The sequence below is a fragment of the Ornithorhynchus anatinus genome, chromosome 5 (genome assembly GCF_004115215.2).
Source record: "Ornithorhynchus anatinus isolate Pmale09 chromosome 5, mOrnAna1.pri.v4, whole genome shotgun sequence".
Taxonomy (NCBI): Eukaryota; Metazoa; Chordata; class Mammalia; order Monotremata; family Ornithorhynchidae; genus Ornithorhynchus; species Ornithorhynchus anatinus.
Window position 1 is genome coordinate 95,639,955 of NC_041732.1, and position 23,268 is coordinate 95,663,222.

The 23,268-nt window shown below is 41.5% G+C and overlaps 1 protein-coding gene across 1 annotated transcript in view; it reads right to left on the bottom strand.

Moving 5' to 3' along the window:
* Positions 1 to 8,223: 8,223 nt before the first annotated feature.
* RAB12 (RAB12, member RAS oncogene family) overlaps positions 8,224 to 23,268 on the bottom strand; it is a 68,684-nt gene continuing 53,639 nt past the window's right edge. Inside the window, exons 3-6 of the mRNA XM_029066216.2 lie at positions 13,048 to 13,186; positions 11,675 to 11,764; positions 11,088 to 11,192; positions 8,224 to 9,435 (exon numbers count right to left, since the gene is read on the bottom strand). Of these exons, the coding sequence (XP_028922049.2) occupies positions 9,322 to 9,435; positions 11,088 to 11,192; positions 11,675 to 11,764; positions 13,048 to 13,186 (448 nt within the window). The 3' untranslated portion in view covers positions 8,224 to 9,321. The remainder of the gene's footprint in view (positions 9,436 to 11,087; positions 11,193 to 11,674; positions 11,765 to 13,047; positions 13,187 to 23,268) is intronic.

Sequence of the window (23,268 nt, forward strand, 5' to 3'; positions counted from 1 at the left end):
TTTGTACATTCCAAGCACTTAGTACAGTGCTCTGCACATAGTAAGCGCTCAATAAATACTATTGAATGAATGAATGAAAATGAAAATATCATTGATATCAGTCCGGTGTTTCCCCCCCAGAAGGCATAACCACCCACAGTTACCTTTTAAATGAAAGTATTCTTTATTAATTTAAACATTTGTTACAGAGAATCCCAATTTAGATTTGTCATAAAAAGAACCATCCTTCGAGCAACCCCTTGGTAAAACATGATGTTCTTAATCCGTTTTTTTATAATTAGCCCTTTAGCAACCCCTAATGGAAATTTTGCATTATTGCAGTAGCAGTTTCAAGATTATTTTATACAAATGTAATATCCAGATACGATTTATACTCATTATATTTAAAGTGTAACAAACATTCTTAGACCCAGAGAACCGTAGTGGGCTTCTATCATAAATACTAGTGATAAATAGCCTTGAATTCTGTAATTATTTAAAATCTCAGCAAAGGTTCATCACATCAGCGTGCGTAATCGGTAAGTAAACTTAGTCAGTGACATTTTATCTAAGTAGGTAGATGGGATGAGACTAGACCTAATTTTAAAAATAGGAGAAACCAAAATGTCTCTCATGCTACTTACATATCCATACATATATATAACTTTCTTTTTCATATTTAAATTAAGTATAATGAAAGAGGTCTCCTTTATGAAACTGACCTTTCCTGACAGTGACTTTTTTTTTTCATGGCATTTGTTAAGCACTTACTGTGTGTCAAACACCGTTCTAAGTGCTGGGGTAGACACAAGTTAATCAGGTTGGACATAGTACCTGTCCCACCTATGGCTCACAGTCTTAATCCCCATTTTACAGATGAGGTAACTGAGGCACAGAGAAGTCAATTGATTTGCCCAAAGTCACACAACTACACATAAGTGGTAGAGCCGACATTAGTACCCAGGTCCATCTAATTCTCAGGCCCATGCTCTATCCACTAGGCCATGCTGCTTCTTTGGCTGACTTTAAAAGATAGCATATTTTGCCATGTTATGCTCATCGTGTTAATCATATTTTCAAGTTGAAATCTGTGCCAAATTGGTTATGAAAAAGGATGAATTTGCAAGAAGGTGAACAAAGTAAAAAGGAGTAAAAACTGCCCTGAAAGAGTTAGCACACTATTAAAAGTGCAAAAATTTCACCTAGGGAGACGGGACTTTATCCAGCATTTCTAATCCTAGCTATACATCCTCCAGTCTCTTAATTTGTTGATGACTCTTGAACTCAAACTTCTTTAATTACTTGATGTAAGCTCACTGTGGGCAGGGAATGTGTCTACCAACTCTGTTGTATTCTTCTAAGCACTTAGTACAGTGCTCTACACATAGTAAGCACTCAATAAATACCACTGATTGATTAAAAACTACAAATAGGAAGAATGAATCCAATATTCTAAAAGATGTCAGATTTTGCCATTTGGTGGCTTCTCCCAAAAAAGACATTATTTTCTCAGCATAACCCAGTTCACTTTAAGAGTCTTAAGAAAATACCTAACCATTTTATATATGTCATAGTATTTAAAAACCCGTGAGAGATTGGCATTAATGCACATCTATTTGCACCATCAACTTCACCTCAATGGTTGGTTGATGCATTTCAAACCGGTGGCCTTTATAATGGAATAGAAATATTTTTAAGGCGAACTGTTTCAAAGGAAGTTGGGTGAGAGATTTTTAAATGGCAAAACCTAATCAGTCTCTGAAGACAAAATACAGGGTAATCAGTCACAGATGACAGATTTCCGAAAAGTAAAAATACCCAGTCTTGAATGTCATTACAGAAGAATTTGTTGGTTACAGCAATGAGGAATTTCAAAACACAACGGACTCGAAGAACTTTAAGTACAACACACACCCTATCTTTTTAATCTGAAAGAAAAGGTCTCCTTTCTACATTTTAAAGGAAAAGTAGTCTCTTCCAAAATAATCTTCTCCCAAACAACTGAAAAATCTAACATGCAGATTATTTCGTAAAATGATTTCTAGATAACTATCGATTACAATTCTTGAAATGTTTACGATTATTTAACAACTCACTACATAACAATATCTTTCACAATTTTATTCAAATCCAGGCAAGTCTTTATTAGAAAGGGATAACAGAGAACAGTGGTGGTGTGGGTAGTTGAAAATTTTCCTGATCCTCAAGAGCATTTATTAAGAACCTAAAAGCCCATGGGGCTACGCTACATGGGATATTAAGCAAGATCTTATTGAATGGTACTCTCCCAAGCATTTACTAGGCCATGAGAAGCAGCACGGTTTAGAGGTTAGACCACAGGCCCTGGAGTCAGAAGGGCCTGGTTTCTAATCCCGGCTCTTCCACAGGTTTGCTGTGTGACCTTGGGTAAGTCCCTTAACTTCTCTGTGCCTCAGTTATCTCATCTGTAAAATGCTGACTAAGAGGGTGAGCCCCATGTCAGACAGGGACTGTATCCAACCTGATCAATCTGTCTCTCCCCCAGTGCTTACAACAGCGCTTAGCACATAGTAAGTGCTTAACAAGTACCATTTTATTTATATACCTATATATATATATATATACACACATACATATAGCATTATATGTGTGTGTATATATATATAAGCTCAGCACACAGTAAGCATTCATAAATACTATTGATCTAGTTCCTGAACTTTACCCTCTAAATCAAGGAAGGGCAATTATTTGGGTTGGTGGGAGACTTACCCAATTTTCTAACCCTTGTTTGGGCTTTTAACTGTAGTGCTTGCCAAGTGCTTTCTTTGTGACAGGCATTGTATTAAACACTAAGGTTTAATATACAAGTCAGTCAGGTTGGGCTCAATCCCTGTCCCATATGGAGTTACAGTCTAAATTATTTAATCCCCAGATTACAGATGAAGTAACTGAGGTCCAGAGAAATTAAGTACCTTGCCTGAAGTCGCGCAGCAAGCAAGTGGCAGAGCCGGGATTAGAAGCCAGGTTGTCCGATTCCCGGGCCCGCGGCCTTTCCACCAGGCCAATTTGTTGCACACAAACCTCTGTGCCTCTCATGGTGAAGAGCGGGTTGGGGTTTGGTGGAGGCTGTTCTATGCATGACTGGGGCAGTTCTGAACAGACTCTCAGCCTGCTGCAAGTATGTTCAACCACACTTATGAACTCCCACCCACAAATCCCTATTAATTTCAGCAACTCTGGAGGCCGTGGTTGACTAGAGCAAACTCAGAGCTAGTTAGGAGCTGCTGGGAGCAAAGCTTGAGGTGAAGCTCTAGGACTGAATGACCTCTTGGAGGGCTGGATACAGCCCCTGGGCCACAGTGAAGAATCATTTGGTGGCACAGTTGCAATCCATGTTTTTGGTTTTTTATGGTATTAAGCACTTATTTTGTGTCAAATACCGTTCTAAGCACCGGGATAGATACAAGTTAATTAGGTTGAGCACGGCCCCTGCCCCCTGGGATGGATGGTCTAAGTAGGAGGGAGAACATAACAGTAACAATAATAATAATGGTATTTAAGTTCTTATAATGTGCCAGGCACTCTTGTACGTGCTGAGGTGGATACAAGCAAATCGAGTTGGTCACAGTACTGTCCCATCTGGGGCTCACAGACTCAATCCCCATTTTACAGATAAGGTAAAAGACACAGAGAAGTTAAGTGGCTTGCCCAAGGTCACAGCAGCAGAAAAGGGTGGAGCCAGGGTTAGCACCCCTAACTTTTTGACTCCCGGGCCCATGCTCTATCCACTATTTCATGCTGCTTCAGAACAGGTATCCCTGTTTCCTCAGTTGAGGAAATGGAGGCACAGAGAAATTAAGTGACTTGCCTAAGGTCAAAAAGCAAGCAATTGGCAGAGCTAGAACCTAGGTCCTTCAAACTCCCAGGCCCATGCTATCTCCACTAGGCCACACTGCTTCTCTGACTGAATTGCTACTCTGGTCTTTTGCAGTGAAGGCTACCCTGGTGCTGACAGAAATAAAAGACATTTAGAAAAATGAACAGGTACTAAATTAACAATAATAATAATGGTATTTGTTAAGCACTTACTATGTTTCAAGCACTGTTCTAAGTGCTGGGGTAGATACAAGGTAATCAGATTGTCCCTCGTGGGGCTCACACTTTTAATCCCCATTTTGCAGATGAGGTAACTGAACCACAGAGAAGTGAAGTAACTTGCCCAAGGTCACAGCAGCCAAGGGGCGGAGTCAGGATTTGAACCCACATCCTCCGACGCCCAAGCCCAGCTCTTTCCACCAAGCCACGATGTTTCCCTAATTGCTTCGACTATGAGCCAAAAAGAGGGTAAGTGAATTTGATGAGATAGAAGTAATGAGTCCCTACTTGGTTCAGCGAAGTGTGCTAGGTGTGTGGGAAGTACAGAGTAATGAAGCGACACTTCCCCTGTCCACAAGAAATTTACCCTCTAATGGGAAAGATAAACATAAAAAGAAAGCCAAGGGAGATGCAGAGCACTATACATAGCATGTGGGTACAACAGATTATCCGTAACAGGTGTAAACTCGTCTCTAGGCTGAAAGCTTGCTATGGGCAGAGAATGTGCCTTTTAATTCTGTTGTAATCTACTGTCCCAAGCTCTTACTACAGTGTTCTGCACATAGTAAGTGCTCAATAAACACCATAGATTGATAGACGTTAAAATAAATTAAGGGTTAAGGTAACAACTGAGTATAAGGCTATGTTCAAGGTGCTGTGGGAGCGGGGATGGGACTAAGTATATGAGTGAGGCAGTAGGGAGGAAAAATAGGGTGGGGAATGAGGGGTTAGTCAGGGAAGGCTTCCTGGAGGAGACATGGCAGAGCAATTCAATTTTAGGGTGCAGCATTGAAAAGAGTTTTAAGACCGGATTGAGATGATTAATGAAAGGGGAGGAATACATTTGCAAAACGCAAGTATAAAAAAGAATACAGAAGGAAGGCCATACTCTGTTTTTAAAATTGACAAGGAAGGAAGAGGTGACGGGTGGGCAGTGGAATCGATAATGCTCGTTTTTTGGTTGGTTAGCACAAGGTGTCATTGCTGGATGCAAAGTGAACAGTAACACTGAAATATTTACGTGTATTAAAACAGCTAATCCATAATTGTTGGTAGGAGTGTACACAGCTATTGGACTTCATACCTATACTTGTTTCTATCTGTTCAATATATTTTGTTTTGGGTTTTTTGGGTTTTGAATATATTCATGCATTTTCCAATATTTCTTATAGAAAACTCTATTTGGTTGAGCACTTTCACTTAAAATTCAATTGGTTCTGTGACAATCAAGGGCTAAGTGGGAGTGACTGTACTAGTCTCATTAAGAGCATTTAAATTCACAGAAGCAGAGTGCTCAGGTGAACTTCAAAAGGTCATGTGATCCAGTCTCCCGCCTCCAGGAGAGAGAATCTCTCTTTATAGTGATGTCCTTGTCCACCTGTTTCTCAAATTAAATTGGAGCAATTCTTCACTAATGGTGAAAATAAACACCACCAGAGTTAGCAGAACAAGATACTACAGCTTCCTGTAAAAATTCACAATCAGATTACAATGATGGCCATTTTTTTAATGTCTGTTTCCCCCCAAACTAAGCTTCCTGAGAGCCGAGAACGTCTACCAACTCTAGTGCCTGGTATGCTCCCAAGTGCTTAATACAGTGATCAATAAATACCATTGATGTCATGTTATGCTTTGAATTACTTTAATAAAGATTAAATAGTTTTGCAATGTTTATCATTGCATGGAAAGGAATTTCATGTTACCTTTCCAGAGAATTTGGAAGAGATCCCAAATTACAGTATGTAGCTCCTTAGGAAAACCCCATGATAATCAAGATATAGCCCCAAAAACCTCAGTGCTTAGCACAAAATAAATCTTTAAAATTACCATATTTAATCTTATCTTTCAATCTTATTCTGCAAAATCATTTTTGGAAGGGAGGCAGAGTGGCTTTATGGAAAGAGCATGTGCCGCAGAGTCAGGAAACCCTGGGACAAGTTACTGAGCCGGCACCTATGTGACCTTGGGCAAGTCACTCAACTTCTCTGTGCTTCAGTTTCTTCATGTGCAAAATTTGAATACTTAGTCTCCTTCCCTCTCAGAATAAGAGCCATTTGTACCACAGGAAGTGTGTTAAACCTGATTATCTTGTATCTACCTCAGCACCCACTACAATGTTTGAAACCAAGTAAGTGCTGGATAAATAAATGATTGTATTTGTTAAGCGCTTGCTATGTGCAAAGCACTGTTCTAAGCACCGGGAGTGGGGGATACAAGGTGATCAGGATGTTCAAAGTGGGGCTCACAGTCTTAATCTCCATTTTACAGATGAGGAAACTGAGGCCCAGAGAAGTGAAGTGACTTGCTCAAAATCACACAGCTGACAAGTGGCGGAGCCAGCATTAGAACCCATCACCTCTGACTCCCAAGCCCGGGCTCTTTCCACTGAGCCATGCTTATTACAGGTGTTATTATTTATATTAAATAAATCTTCCATTATCGAAGCTAAACTGAAATGGGCTGAAGTCACTCTATGCAAATGTCAACATATTTCAAGTTTGGTGAAGGAAAGTGCTTAAGCTAAGGTAAACTGTGCAACATTGTCTCAGTCAATGGGATGTGAGTGGTTAGTGGGTACGGAGCATGAGTGCTCACTGGGGGCAGATCACTGTACTGAGCACTTGAGAGAGTACAATTTGAGTTAATAGGCACAATCCCTACTCTTTAGGAGCTTCCAGTTAGGAAAAACAAATCAATAATCATTAAAATTTAAAAAGTACTATTGTGAAAAAGGGCTAAAATAAGATCACTATGTAGCAGTGTGGTCTAGTGGAAAGAGTATGGACCTGGAAGTCAGGGGACTGGATTCTAATCCTGACTCTGCCACTTGTTCACTGTGTGACCTTGGACAAACTCTGTGCCTCAGTTTTCTCATCTGTAAATTGGGGACTAAAAGCCTGTTCTCCCTCCCCCTAAGGACAAGGACTGTGTCTGCCCTGGTTATCTCGTATTTACCCCAGTGCTTGGTAGAATGTTTGACACACAGTAAGTCCTTAAAAAATAGCATCATCATTTAAGTAGTAGCCTGATTTTTTAAAAATTGCGTTTCTTCCTCTCCTCCCTCTTCTCTGATTTCTTATACCTGATTTTTTGTTCAAAATAAAAATCAGTTTTCTGTAGATTCTTGTTGCGAGAAGAGATGTAAAGAGAGGGGAGAAAGGGACTCTAGATTGTGAGCCCACTGAGGGCAGGGCTTGATTGTCTCTATTTGCTGTATTGTACTTTTCAAGCGCTTGGTAGAGTGCTCTGCACACAGTGAGCGTTTAATAAATACGATTGATTAAATGAATGACCCGGCAGAAGCACACACAAGGAACGAATGAGAAAGAGAAGCCACACGAGGAGGGAGGTGGGGGGGCCAAGAGGCCGATTAGACTGTAAGCCCGTCAGTGGGCAGGGATCGTCTCTATCTGTTGCCGAATTGTACATTCCAAGCGCTTAGTTCAGTGCTCTGTACATAGTAAGCGCTCAATAAATACTATTGAATGAACGAATGGGTGCCGGCTGGCAGAAGCTAGGGTTGGGGGAGGGAGGGGGAGGGGTGGACACAGAGACCCTAAACTAGGGGAAGATTCCCAACATGAATTCAGCTATTTCTCCTCTCTCCAGGGGGTGTCCGTGAAAAGTCGGCACCCTGTTCTGGCCTTCTGGAAGAAAATTCAAAATTCCAAACAAAACATCTACCCTTTCAGTCACGCTCTCAGAACCCTGCCTTTAATATCTCAAAGGTAGGGAGGATGGAGGTTTTTTTTTTTTTTATAACCTAAAAACGGACCCTAAGAACTGTGCCGACCTCACTGCTGCCTGAGCTGAGGCCTCTCTCCACCGGCTGCTCCACTCTCCCATGACTTTGCCTCCTTGGGAAATTCAAAAATGGGCAGCAATTCTGGAAGTCTAGGAGGCTTAGTCCCCAGGGGCAAGAGCCAAAGTGGGTTTGCAATCGGTGGCAGGATGGATGGTCCCACCCCACATCATTGGAAGTAAATAATATAAATTCTGCCACTAGTTACATGCAAAACAAAAATGATGAGTCCTTTGAGGATCAGGTCTTTCTCCTGTAGAAAGAAGATCTACTTTGCAAATGTCCCGAAAAACGTCATTAAGGTTCTTCTCACTCAGGTATCACTGGATACACACTGAACATCAAAGACCACAAGTGGAGGCAACCGAGTCATTCATAAATACAAAATTTTATTTTTGCACTTCATTAGTTTAGAAAGACCACAATGCTTTTCAATACCACGACATTCAGGACACACCGAGTTATTCAAATATGTAATTACTTATTTACCTCAACTAAACTAAACAGTGCAGTTTAATAAAAGATATACCAAAGATATAGTTCACAAATTCATTATCGGACCAAAAAATTGAACACAGTATATATACTTGAGAGGAATAAGCTTCACCATAAGAAAAAAAAATCTTACCATTAAAAAGAACCAAGATGTTCAGGCAAATACACAGATATATTCCTTTACCCAGGAAAATGTGTCTTCTTAAAATTCCTTTAAACAGGACTTGTTTAGGACAGCAGCGGGGTTTTTTTTTTGTCTTTTTTTAATATCTTAAGAGCCTCAAATACATCTCTATCGAATCCTTGTGGTTCGCATAGTGTACAGCGGGTCCCTCAGGCAACACTGTTGCCTTAGGACCGTGTCAAGTTCAATGCTTCTAAACCTGGTAATGTTCTACGCTTAGACATAATAAATAATCGTGAAAGTTGGCAACGAATGACTTTTGCTTTGCTGCGGAACCACTCGGTTGCTACGAAGATGCTACAGCTGCAAAAGAAAGTTTAAATCAAGAAAAGTCATGGACGCTCTGTTCACAAAAATCTTTAGTTTCAAAAATGCTTCTTTAAAATAGTTAGCAAAGCACCGGGTACTTCTCTTTATACCAGACTAGCTTCTGCCCCTTTCATATATTTGACAAGGACTTAAAACATTTATGTCAAGAAGTGGTACAGCTCTTGCCCCTCCCACCCATTTGGATCAGGAGGGCAGCAATTTCCCCAGTGACCATACAATACTAAAAACACCGGCGGGGTGAAGGAAAAATTGCAATAAAGGGGGAAATGTGTAACTGTTTTGAAGCTGAATCCTACCCAGGATTCCGTATTTGCATATTTACAAGTTAGTGTGTAGCTCTGACTTGGATAACAAAGTGCGACATGAAACTGCCAAAATGATTGTAGTGCCAGAGTAGAACAGGCATCTCTCTCCCGCCTCGCTCCACTCCTTTTCACCCTGTCTCTGAAGAAGCACGTCAGCAGCAACGGACAGGAGGTCTTGGGGGAGGCAGTTCAGGTGGTATTTCGGGTTCTGGTTGCAGGGAGAGGATACTGTTGGACAACTCATTCCTTAAGACATCCAGAGGCATCTGGGAGAGGGGCAGAAAATTGTAACACGCGCCATTAAAACTGGATTCTTTCTCAACCAGTCCACTGTAAACAGAAGGATAAAAGAGATCTGAGCTTCGAATGCACGGCATAGCCCACGTACCTTCACTGCAAAACCCTGAGAGCCCATTTAAAGAGGTTCAACTACTCTAAAATGAGGTTACTAATTAATCTGGTATTTAGTAAGGCCTTATTAATAATAATGTTGGTATTGGTTAAGCGCTTACTACGTGCCGAGCACTGTTCTAAGCGCTGGGGGAGATACAGGGGAATGAGGTTGTCCCACGTGAGGCTCACAGTCTTCATCCCCATTTTACAGATGAGGGAAGTGAGGCACAGACAAGTGAAGTGACTTGCCCACAGTCACACAGCTGACAAGGGGCAGAGTCGGGATGCGACTATTAGGTGCCAAACACTGTACTAAGTGCTGGGATAGATAGGAAGCTTTGAGGTTGAATGTGTAGTCCCTTCCCTAACCAGGATTTACAGGATTCACAGTCTAGGCCATTCTAAGTATCTATGTTATGATAATACAGGTGAAGTGTAGGTTAAGAAAATTTCTTAAAAGTTTCTGCAGGAGACCTAAAAAAATGACAGTTTCCCTGATCATCATTATCATCATAATCAATGGAATTCAATGCCTGCTTCGGAAAAAGCACGTAACTAGATGGTAAGAGCTAGTTAAAATAGAACAAGGACAGTGAGAGAAAACCACATCAGCAAAAAAATACATAGGTATCCATGTTTCCTTGACATTAAACTTCTATTTGGTCTCACTTCCAAAATAATCAGTTACTATAAAACACTCATTTTTAAGGTAAGCTTGTTACGGGCAGGGAACGTGTCTGCTAAGTCAGTTGTAATAATAATAATAATGATTATGGTACTTGAGTGCTTACTATGTCCCTCTGCTCAACTATGCTGTATATCTCTTAAGCACTTTGATATACCTCCCAGTCCCCCAGCACTTATATAAATATCCTATTTTTCTTCTACCTGTAATTTATTTACATTTCTGTCTCAACCTGTAGACTGTACATTCCTTGTTGGGAGGATGGTGTCTAACAACTCTTTTATATTGTACTTTCCCAAGCCCTTAGTACAGTTCCCCGCAAATAGTTAGCACTCAATAAATTCCACTGATTGATTTGTAGAGGCCCAAGACAGCAATTGGTTGTAATTTGGCTTCCTGCTTCCAGTTTTCTGGGGTAAACCCTCCATCCCAGCAGTGTGGTTTAGTGGAAAGAGCATGGGCTTGGGAGTCAGAGGTCATGGGTTCTAATCCCAGCTCCACCACTAATATGCTTATCACATGTGTGACTTTGGGCAAGTCATATAACTTCTCTGTGCCTCAGTTACCTCATCTGTAAAATGGGGATTAAGACTGTGCGCCCCATGTAGGACAAGCTGATTTCCTTGTATCTACCCCAGCACTTAGAACAGTGCTTGGCATACAGTAAGCACTTAAATACCATTATTATAATTATCCCATGCCAATCATCCTCCCTCACCCCCCTGTGCCGCCTAACGTTTTAAGAGGAATCAGAGCTAAGACTTATTGTAATTTTGTCCAAATAAAATGTTTCCCAAATAGGATATATGAAGCCACCTATCCAATACCAATGCATTTTACCTTTTTCAGGATGTCATCGACAAGTTTCAAAAATATTTCATCAACATTAAAATTATCCTTGGCACTTGCTTCACAAAACCGCATCCCAGTTATTTGCTGGGCAAACTAATGGAAAAGCAAATGAAACATTCAATTAAAAGAACACATACCATAGAAGTTAGCTTAAGCAAAAATCTCGTTTTGTGCTTCTTTGGCAATCCAGTAAATATTTGCTTATGCTGTTAATATTTTGGATCTATTTAATGATATACAAATGCTACCTATATACAAAAACCCTCTCTTTTAAGGAGGTAATTAGTAAAAGCCAATAAAATTGATGGCGATGTCAGTAGATTAGAAAACAGAAAATCTTAAAGTTAAAAGCAGAGTCAAATGAAATATAACAGGCAAAGATTTGAATGCAAAAATGAATCTCATGGATATGAACAATGCTTCCCTCCATTTTTAAATCAATTTGAGAAATAAGAAAAAAGGCATAGTATTAAAGGCGAGAATTGACCACAGTAATTGGTCACTGGAAACAGTGATTCATTTTATCCCATCGGGGGAGACGTTCATGATTGCACATTCTTTGCAAATTCTCTTACCTTTTCACCTTGTTGCCTAGTAATTTCTCTATCAGTTTCACAGTCCAATTTATTTCCAACTAAGAGGAGCTCTGCATCTTCTGAAGCATACTATGAAATTAAAAAACAAAGAATTCAGAGTTCTACCCGTAAAAGTACAATAGAAACTTCCTAATAATGGTTAAACCTCTGTCACGTCTCTCAGAGGAATTAAGACATCTTAAAGCTTTACTTCCTTTTATAATGCATAAAGAAAAAAGGAACAAAAAACCTAATACCTGATGGAGCCCTGAAAATGTCTATGCCTAGTTCCCTCAAAGTCATCCCACCTAATGATTATGGTGTTTGTTAAGCACTTACTATGTGCCAAGCACTGTTCTAGGAACTAAGGTAGATGACTCAGTGGAAAGAGCCCGGGCTTGGGAGTCAGAGGTCAAGGTAGAATGTTCTAATCCCAGCTCTGCCCCTTGTCAGCTATGTGACTTCGAGCAAGTCACTTAACTTCTCTATGCCTCAGTTACCTCATCTGTAAAATGGGGATTAAGACTGTGAGCCCCACGTGGGACAAACTGATTATCTTGTATCTTCTTCAGTGCTTGGCACATAGAAAGCGTTTAACAAATACCAACATTATTATTATTATAAGATTATTAGGTTGGACACAGTCCCTGTCCCACATGGGGCTCACAGTCTAGATAGGATGAGGTATAATTTTAATCCCCATTTCATAAAAGAGGACACTGAGGCACAGAGAAGCAAAGTGTCTTGCCCATGGTAACACAGCAGACAAGCACTGGAGCCGGAATTAGAACCCAGGTCCTTTGACTCCCAGGCCCCTGCTGTTTCTACTAGGCCATGCTGCTTGTCTAAAGAATTGAGGATACAAAGGAATAATGCCCTTTTGGGTGCCATTACTCTTATAAAAAACTATGTGGCCTGACTTCCCCAGTGTACATGCTGTGTCTTTACCAGAAAGTATGACATGCCCAGCAGTTTTCCAGTAGAGGAGAATGTAAAATCCTACAAGCCCAGGCAAGTCAGGCTGCTAGCTCAAGTTCTGAGCCAGTTACAAGCACCATTTCTTCATGGCAGCAATGGGGCCAACCGATATTGACTTAAGTAGAAAACCGTTTTAATAAGTTTAGTCTTTTTCGGACAATTCTATAATGGATTTTACATGAAAAATAGGTGGTAAGCAACAATGAGCATTCATTCATTCAATAATATTTATCGAGTGCTTACTATGTGCAGAGCACTGTACTAAGCGCTTGCAATGTACAATTCGGCAATAGAGACAATCCCTGCCCATTGATGGGCTTACAGTCTAATCAAGAGATTCTAGAGTCTAATCAAGAGCATGGGATTCAATTTCAAGAAAAGTATGCAAAGCCTACCTTATCAATCATTTTCATCCATTTGGGTAAGTCCTCAAATGTCTCCTTCTTAGTGATATCGTAGACTAATATGATTCCCTTGGCGCTTCTGTAATAAGCTGAGGTAATGCTGTTGAATCTCTCCTGACCTGCTGTGTCCCTAATAAGTAATATCAAACATTGCACACACATTACTATGGCTTCCACGGCAAAAACCCTGTGAATAGTCCACATTTCTGCTTAAACATTACATGTTATCATTCTATTGTTTGTTGCTCTCTAAGAAAGATAAGCACACTGTGGGATCAGAAAAAATCTAGGTTGCCAAAAGCTGAAAAACATTAAGTCTCGGGTCTCCTCTCACTTAGCCAATGTAACAAGGATAGGGAGCCCTCAGATACTTTTTAGAGGACACTTCTAGTGGGAAGTTTCACTGGATAGAGAACAAATGGAAATTACTAAAAGTCGGTTTTTCAGTGAGGGAAAATAAAAACAATGAATGCTCATTCCAAGTACGAGTAATATATGATTCCAGAGGCTCCAAGGATAAAAACAGCCATTTGTTTGTAATCATGCTCAGAGGATTCCAAAAGCAGTTTTTAAGGCAATGTACAGTATTATGGAACGAGTGGCTAACAACAGGTAAGACAAAGCCACAGGTTTTTCCCAAGGAACAACTCCCAGGGCAGCTAAATGTGACGTATGAAGCCTCCTAGAAAAAAGACAGGTAAGTTGATAGAGGACAAGCGTGTAACAGCTATATGGAAATTATGAAGAAAAATTAATCAGTGGTATCTATCTGTTAAGCTTTTACTATGTGTCAGGCTCTGTTCTAAGCAATGGGGTAAACACAAGATAATCAGGTTGGACAGAGTCCCTTTCCTACAGGTGGCCTACAGTCTTAATCCCCACTTTACAGATATGATAACTGAGTAACAGAGATATTAAGTGACTTGCCCAAGGTCATAACGCAGAGAAGTGAACTTACTCTGTGCAGACCACTGAACTGTTTGGGAGAGTACACTACAACAGAGTTGGTAGTTCCCTGTCCACAAGAAGCTTACAGTCTAGAGGGGGGCACAGACATTAAAATGAATTATAGCTACATTACATAAGTACTATGGGGCTGAGGGTGGGGTGAAGTGCAGAGAGCAATACCAAGCAGAACCAAGGCCTCTATAACTGTTAACTTTACAAAACACATCAGTGAACCTGGGTTCTGGCCTTATTAAGCAGATATGACTGAACCTAAGCCTACTCTACGTTGGTATGGATGGTTGAGTTGGTGTTCAAAATTAACATTTCCCCCAGAGTTGTGAAGAACCAGCTCTGTTGCAATCTTATGGAACATCTTCATCACCAAGCTAGGCTAGTCTCTCAAAGTTGACCATGACAGGGTAAATGGAAGCACTACTGGCTCTGGGGTTGCTGTCAAGGAACAGCCATAGATTGTTAGGTGTCTGTCTGCGGGAACACTTTGAGTGGTATTCGTTCTAAAGGGGTGACCTCTGGGAAAAATTATATTTCCTATTGATTCATTAGTATTTTGTCGCAGGGAGGGAATGTGTCGGTTATACTGTTGTTTTGCACTCTCTCGAGTGCTTAGTAGAGTACCGTACACACAGTGAGATCCCTCACCCCCAACGATCTGGCCACCTACTTCATCACAAAATTAACACAATCAGGTCTGAGCTCCCCAAAATCACCCCTCCTCCTTCGGCCTCCCCCCGCCCCACCCTCAACCCTCTCCCCTACTTTCCCATCTTTCCCTGCAGTATCCTCAGAGGAGATCTCCTCCCTCCTCGCAAGTGCCACCCCCTCCCCTGTGCTTCGGACCCCATTCCCACTCACCTTATAAAAACCATGGCCCCTTCCCTCCTCCCCTCTTTAACTTCTATCTTTAACCACTCACTCTCCAATGGCTTCTTCCCCTCTGCCTTCAAACGTGCCCATGTCTCCCCATCCTAAAAAAACCCTCTCTCAACACCACTTCCCCTTCCAGTTATCACCCTATCTCCCTACTACCCTTCCTTTCCAAGCTCCTTAAACGAGTCATCTACACTCGCCGCCTAGAATTCCTTAACTCCAATTCTCTCCTGGACCCCCTCCAATCTGGTTTCCGTCCCCTCCACTCTACCGAGACTGCTCTCTCAAAGGTCACCCGTGACCTCCTTCTTGCCAAATCCAATGGCTCCTACTCCATCCTAATCCTTCTTGACCTCTCAGCTGCATTTGACACTGTAGACCACCCCCTTCTCCTCCACACCTTATCTCACCTTGGCTTCACGGACTCCGTCCTCTCCTGTTTCTCCTCATCTCTCTGGCTGGTCATTCTCGGTCTCCTTCGCAGGCTCCTCTTCCCCCTCCCATCCTCTGTTGGGGTTCCTCAAGGGTTAGTTCTGGGCCCTCTTCTGTTCTCCATCTACACTCACTCCCTTGGTGAACTCATTTGCTCTCACGGCTTCAACTATCACCTCTATGCAGATGAAACACAGATCTACATCTTCGCCCCGTCCTCTCCCCCTCCCTTCAGGCTCGTAACTCCTCCTGCCTCCGGGACGTCTCTACCTGGATGTCTGCCCGCCACCTAAAACTCAACATGTCCAAAGCTGAGCTCCTTATCTTCCCTCCCAAGCCCTGTCCTCTTCCTGACTTCCCTATCGCTGTGGATGGTACGACCATCCTTCCCGTCTCTCAAGCCCGCAACCTTGGTGTCATCCTTGACTCAGCTCTCTCACTCACCCCACACATCCAATCTGTCACCAAGGCCTGCCGGTCTCACCTTTATAATATCGCCAAGATCCGCCCTTTCCACTCCACCCAAACGGCTATTTTACTGGTACGGGCTCTCATAATATCCCGGTTGGATTATTGTGTCAGCCTTCTCTCTGATCTCTCTTCCTCCTGTCTCTCCCCGCTCCAGTCTATTCTTCATTCCGCTGCCCGGATCATCTTCCTGTAGAAATGCCCTGGGCATGTCACTCCCTTTCTCAAAAACCTCCAGTGGTTGCCTATCAACCTCCGCACAAAACAAAAACTTCTCACTCTAGGCTACAAGGCTTTCCATCACCTTGCCCCCTCCTACCTCTTCTCCCTTCTCTCTTTCTACTGCCTACCCCGTAGGCTCCGCTCCTCTGCCGCCCACCTCCTCACCGTCCCCCGTTCTCACCTATCCCCCGTCGACCCCTGAGCCACGTCCTCCCGCTGTCCTGGAATGCCCTCCCTCCTCACCTCCACCAAACTAATTCTCTTCCCCTCTTCAAAGCCCTACTGAGAGCTCACCTCCTCCAAGAGGCCTTCCCAGACAGACATTCCCCTTTTCCCTCTGCTGCCCCTCTACCCCCCTTCACCTCCCCTCAGCTAAGCCACCTTTTCCCCCGCTTTCCCTCTGCTCCTCCCCCCTCCCTTCCCCTCAGCACTGTGCTCGTCTGCTCATTTGTATATATTTTTATTACCCCATTTATTTTGTTAATGAGATGTACATCCCCCTGATTCTATTTATTGCTATTGTTTTCATGAGATGTACATCCCCTTGATTCTATTTATTGCTACTGTTTTTGTCTGTCTCCTCCGATTAGACTGTAAGCCCGTCAATGGGCAGGGACTGTATCTGTTGCCGATTTGTACATTCCAAGTGCTTAGTACAGTGCTCTGCACATAGTAAGCACTCAATAAATACTATTGAATGAATGAATGAATGAATAGAAGCTCTGAAAGGGAATGGCAGGAGTGTGGGAATTTCCTAGGGTGCCCCCGGGGTCATCTATCTGTCCACTCTCTTCCTCGCAGATGTGGGCCCCTAAATAGCCATGAACTTGCCCATACTTCCTACCTCCCCAAGGTCCCTGAGGCTGTCTACCCTCCATCAATTCCACCGCAGCCTCCTCTACTCTCTATGATCTCTAGTGTACTCTCCCAGTGGCTTGGTACAGTGCTCCGCACAGAATAAGCCCTCAATAAATAATGACTGATTGGACACAGTCTCTGACAGGAAAAATCGGAAAACTGGGCCCCTAAAATAGGGTGAAATTCAATGGGGACAAATTTAAGGCAGAGCACTTGGGGATGAAAATTACACCCCACAAAGACAAGATGGAGAGAGACTGGCTAGGTACAAATAGAGCTGAAAGAGGCCTGGTTGTCATAGTCGATCAGAAGCTGAGTCAGACAGCAAAAGAGTGTCATTAATTAAAAAATCCATCATGGCATTGGGTCACATCAACAGGAGTGTGAACTGAAAAAATTGGTAAACTTGTGAAATTCTATTCTCATCAGAGTAGTTGAGAGTCCCTAACGGTAACTGGATTTAGAAACTGAAGAGGAACCAACACAGAGAGACAAAAATGATTCAGGGGGTGGAAAAAGAAGAGCTCGGTAATGAGTAACTTAATGGACTTCAGCCATATCAACAGATTCTATGAAGAAGATACTGACTCATTGCTTTCCATGTTTTAAAAATACTGAATAGTGCTGATACCAGAACTCTAAGAAATTACCTCTCCCATCCTTGGAAAGCAACCTTCCTCCCTACTCCCCATCTTTACCCAACTACATTTCCTCTTTTACTGGGGAGGAAAAATGGGCATTTTCTTTATACAAATTTAGATAAACAGGTTTTTCCCCACTATCCTTAGGACCCCATGGCTTGTATACAAGACAAGATACATCTTTATGATAAAAATGTGTAATTTCATTCTAATAATTTATCATTTTCCAGAACAGCTCAGCTTGTAGCAATGTATTTCCACCTCTCAATTTAGAATTTGGAATTAGCTAAAATAGCTAATAGGAAACATAGAATTTAAAGACGAAGATAGTAATAGAAGTATTTACCAGGAGCTGAAGTACAAATAGATTTGTCCTATCAACCAAAGCCCTCTTGACTGGCTTCCAGACTTAAAAAATTAGGAAAGTCGCTTAATAATTGTGGCATTTGTTAAGCACTTTTTCCATGTCAAGCACCGTACTAAGCACTGGGGTTAATAATTGTATAAGGAGATAAGACATGGGGTTCACAGTCAAAAGAGGAGGGGGAATAAGCATTCAACCCTCATTTTACAGATGATGAAACTCAGGCACAGGGAAGTTCAGTGACTTGCACAAGGTCACACAGCAGGTAAGTGACAGAGCCAGAACTACGATCCAGGTCCTGTCTCCCAGCCCACTGCTCTCTCCACTAGGTTACACTGCTTCTCGTCAAACACACATATGCTAGGAAGTCTACGGTTGTTGTTGATGATTATAGCTGAGTCTCTAACCTGAAACACCAGGATCAGGAATCTGTACTTTAGAATGGATTCAATGACGATGGTTTGCACAATGCCTCTCATTCTCTCTTGTCCCTACCAATAATGTTTCTGCTGGGAAATCTACATAACGCAAAGCAATGAGTAAATAATAATAATAATAATAATGTTGGTATTTGTTAAGCGCTTACTATGTGCCGAGCACTGTTCTAAGCGCTGGGGTAGACATAGGGGAATCAGGTTGTCCCACGTGGGGCTCACAGTCTTCATCCCCATTTTACAGATGAGGGAACTGAGGCACAGAGAAGTTAAGTGACTTGCCCACAGTCACACAGCCAACCATTGGCAGAGCTGGGATTCGAACTCATGAGCCCTGACTCCAAAGCCCGTGCTCTTTCCACTGAGCCACGCTGCAAATAATGCTAAGACCCTGGCTTCAGCTTCTACTAAAATTAGATCTAGGACAGGACCAATTATTCCCCACTCAGCAGTCTAGTACATTCTTTCAATTCCATGGTTGAGTGCTCTCCCCGTTCCTGCCCTGAATGTCTCAGGTGATGAAGTAAACACTTGGATTTGCTCCCTTTATTCATCCCTCTACTGCTGCCAGCCCACAGTTCTTAAGTACTTTTCTATAATTTATAATAATGTCTGTACCCCCTTCTAGACTGTAAGCTCATTGTGGGTGGGGATCACATGTACTAACTCTTTTGTACTGTACTCTCCCAAGACCTTAGTACAGGGCTCTGCACACAGTAAGCGCTCAATAAATACAGTTAACACTTTCCTCTCGAGACTATTCCATGCTACAGCAGGACTGTGTTTGGAATGAAAAAGTCTCTTCCTTCTGTTTAAGCTGGTGCCTTTTTTTATTAATTAAATGCATTTCTATTTATTTTTGGCATCCTGATGACTCCACTAATTTTTTTTTTGTTCTCTCTAATACTGTCTCTCGAATATAGTTTCTTCCTATTGTGAAGCATCCTGGCTTATGAAACCTTACATGGCTCTTGAGTTATTTGACATATTTTAAATGTTAAGATAACAACTGTTACATTCCTCAACCTAATTTAAAATACAGAATTTAATAAATCATCTTCAATATGAGAAAAGGTCTACTATGGGAGTTCTTCCTCTCCACTTAGGACAGAAAAAGAAATATTTCAATTGGAGCATGGGAGATTTGGATTAGATAAAATTATGTCTTTCTAGTGCTTAGTGCTCTGCATATTGTAAACACAGTGAAGAAATGTAGTTTTTGACTTTAGAACTGAATATTAAATGAGCTCGTTGGAATCTATTACTTTGTTGGACTTCAAAAATAAAATAAAATCTCATCTCTCTGTTCCGGCATGAAAACCGGAAAATATGCCTGCACTCTCACTGTCCTTTCCAACTTCATTATTTTAAACTCACTGGGTTACGATTTCCAGAGTTAGTGATGAGATCTTGGAATTATGAAGAAAGATATTTTAACTTTTTGTACTACATAAAATGCCTCTGTAAATATAGGCAAATAAATTCATGGTTATTTGTAACAAGAGACACATCAAGATGATGGTTTGTTACCTGACCATGTATAAATACGGAGTTGAGAATGATGGGGATAAAAACAAAGACAAAATGTTCATCCAAACTTTTTTGTGCTTCAGATATTTGGGATATCATAAAAGTTTAGTAATAACTTCAGTTAAGCTATGTTAGGTTGCTAACCTCCAAAATTTCAAATTAAATTATCAATCAATTCATAGTATTTATTGGGTGTTAACTACATGCAGAGCACTGAACTGAGAACTTGGGAAAATACAACAGATTTGGAAGACATGCTCCCTGCCCTCAAAAAGCTTAGAGTTGAGAACTTGGGAAAATACAACAGATTTGGAAGACAAGCTCCCTGCCCACAAAAAGCTTTGAGTCTACCAGAGGAGACAGACATTAGATTATGGGGAGGAGAACAGTGGAGTATAGAAATATTTATAGAAGTGCTGTGGGTCTGGGACTAGACTATACACTCATCCTCTAAACTCTAATTTCGTTGTGGACAGGGAACGTGTTTACCAACTCTGTTATTCTGTTCTCTCCCAAGTGCTTAATACAGGGCTTTACATATAGTAAGCGCTCAATAAGAACAATTAATTGATTGATTGGGGTGCGTATCAGAGGACTCAAAGGATATACAGCCAAGTTCGTAATCATTACAGATGGGAGGGCGGATAGAGAAAATAAAGGACTTAGTCTGGGAAACTTTCTTGGAGGAAATGTGATTTTAGGAGGGTTTTGAAGGTGAAGAGAGAGGTGGCCTGTTGGAAATGAAGGGAGAACGTGGGTAAGGGTTCGGCGGTGGGATAAACAATATCGAGTCAGAGAATAGGTTGGTGTTAATGGGGCAGTGTGTGCTGGTCGGGTTATAGTAGGAGAATAGCGAGGCAAGGTAGGAGGGAGAAAGTTGAATGGATATTTTAATGCCACTGGTAAGGAGTTTCCATTTGACGTGGAGGTGGATCGGCCACCAATGGAGGTTTGAGGAGTGGGGATATACGGATCCAGTGGCTTTTCAGAAAAATGATCCGGGTAGCAGATGAAGTATGGACTGGGGAGGGAAGAGGGATGCAGGGAGGTTGATGCAGTGGTGAAGGCAGGAAATGATTAGTACTTGGATCAGCATGGTAGCAGTTTGCATGGAGAGGAAAGTGTAGATTCTAGAGAAGTTGTGAAGGTAGAACCAACAATGAGTCTTTTGAAAAGGAAAACAAACCGGTAAGATTACCCTCAGTAGAGTATATATATCATCATTCTAATTCATAATCATCTATCATGTCATACTGTTTCGCTTCCAGTAAAGCTTATTCTGCCTCCGCTTGCTGATAAGGCCAATGCAAACAGGTAGGGTAATGCACTTGACATAGCAGATTAAGACATGAGCCAGCACCTGGCTCACTCATATAAAAATAACTATGGGGAATAGGAAACAACTGCTTCCCTTCCCTGGTACTCTTTTTCCACTCCTCCAAGGTAAACATAAACATTGTCAAAAGAGAGTTAATATTGAACAAAAACTAAAACTATTGACAACTCCATGGTTCTTCGTGTCTCCATGGGCTTCTCCTTTTAAAAATCTAAGATTCGAAAAGGCAAGGACTAGACCTTCTGTACAGTGCTACCCTCTGTCTGTGACGCTGCCCTCACGAATGGGTAAAGAAAGAAGAACAAAAAAACCGCAGACATCTAAGAAGGAAATAACACGATGCCGCAAACGCCTAACCCAGGATAATAGGAAACTGCCAGCAAAACTGTTATGCTAAGCCCAACCGCAAAAGGAGTCACTGAGCCAGCTGGAAACAGGAACCTAAGCATGAATTTATCTATCCACTTACACAAGGGAAAGAATCATACTGTTACTCTATCTGCTCGGTGAGGGGAGGGGGAAGAGGACTAAGGTGGAGGGGAAGGTGCCTTCAGGCTGCACCCATCCACTCCGGTGGTGGGAGGGGGACAAGAGAATAAACAAATGTGCCTGTATTTCAGACAATGCACCGGAGCAATTTCTTATTGGACCCAGCTATGCTGCTCACAAAAGTTTTACTCTTATGAGAAACACTTCCTACAGTTTCTCTTGTACTCTGGATGCTCAATAAATACAAACTGAAAATGAGTTTATGGGGAAGATCAAAAACTACATGAAATCTGAGCTCAATGGCAGGGTAAAGTGATATCAGTCAAGTCCTGGGCAAAGAAAGATATTTCCATGGAAGCCTTATTTCTTGTATCATTTATTTTTGATTAATAGAAAACGTGGGAGAAATTCAATCCTCTCTTACTCTTCTCCTACCTTCATTACTTGACATGTGTAAAGATACTTGAAAACTTGGAGAACAGGGGATAGAGAAATGAAGGAGGAAGCAAAAGGAAACCCGGAGGAGAAATATTTTGGTAGAAATGACAGACAACTATTTTGTGATGAGTACCTTGGTGAGTACTGTAAGGAAATGGCAAAGATACATTTTGGACGTGAAGTCAGATGTTTATTACTGGTCTCGCTGTGGGTAGAAAATGTGTCTACTAACTCTTCTATATTCTCCCAAGGGCTCAGTACAGTGCTCTGCATACAGTAAGAGCTCAATAAATATGACTGATTTCTTAGAAATTTCTTATTACCTCAATTACCTGTCTTGAAGGATTCTCACCTTTTTTAGATAAGCCATGCTATCAATTTGGGATACACTTACACCACCTAGACTGTTCAAATCTTACCCGATGTTGGGGAAAAGTACTAAGCTAGTCTTGTGCAACACTCAGCCTTCAAGTAACATTTATCACATCACCCACAAGTGCACAGAACATTTAAAAGACAAACCTGATCCTTTGCCAGAAGGTGTTTAAATGCTAGCACAATTTGGTATTTCTTTTTCTTTTTAAGACAAATGGCCATACTAAATATCCCTGAATTTTACCTAGGACACTGTCTGCAAACAGTTTTCTAGTCTTGAATTTCATTGCATTTCATTTCATTTGCATTGCATTCACTTCACTTCACTGCAGTCCTCTACAAATCAGGATTTTGCAGTTTTTCCAGAGATTTAAGGTTAGAAAACATTCATTTTGTTTTTCAGTGTTTTCAGCAAAGATGGCACATATTTCAAAATGGGAAAAAACCCAAAGAATGAACTACAAATATCTCCAAACTGGAAAAAAAAAAAGAACTGTATTACCTCATACACCACTGGAGGATTCAGCAAGCAAGGCTGGCTCAACTGGAGTTGGCCCCAGACAGGGACACAGATGAAGTATGAAGACATGCCACTAACACTCAAGCATTAGGTGATCGGTGATGCCAAAGATGAAGCAGCAATTAACGCAGATGGAAGCAAACAAACACATGGTGCATGTGTGACAGACAGAGCTGTGGTTGACCTGCCAAGAGGAGTTAGTAAGCTGAGTACACTGCATCTACGTCATTAAAAACAAGATGGCATTATCAGAAAAATCTCAATGGTGC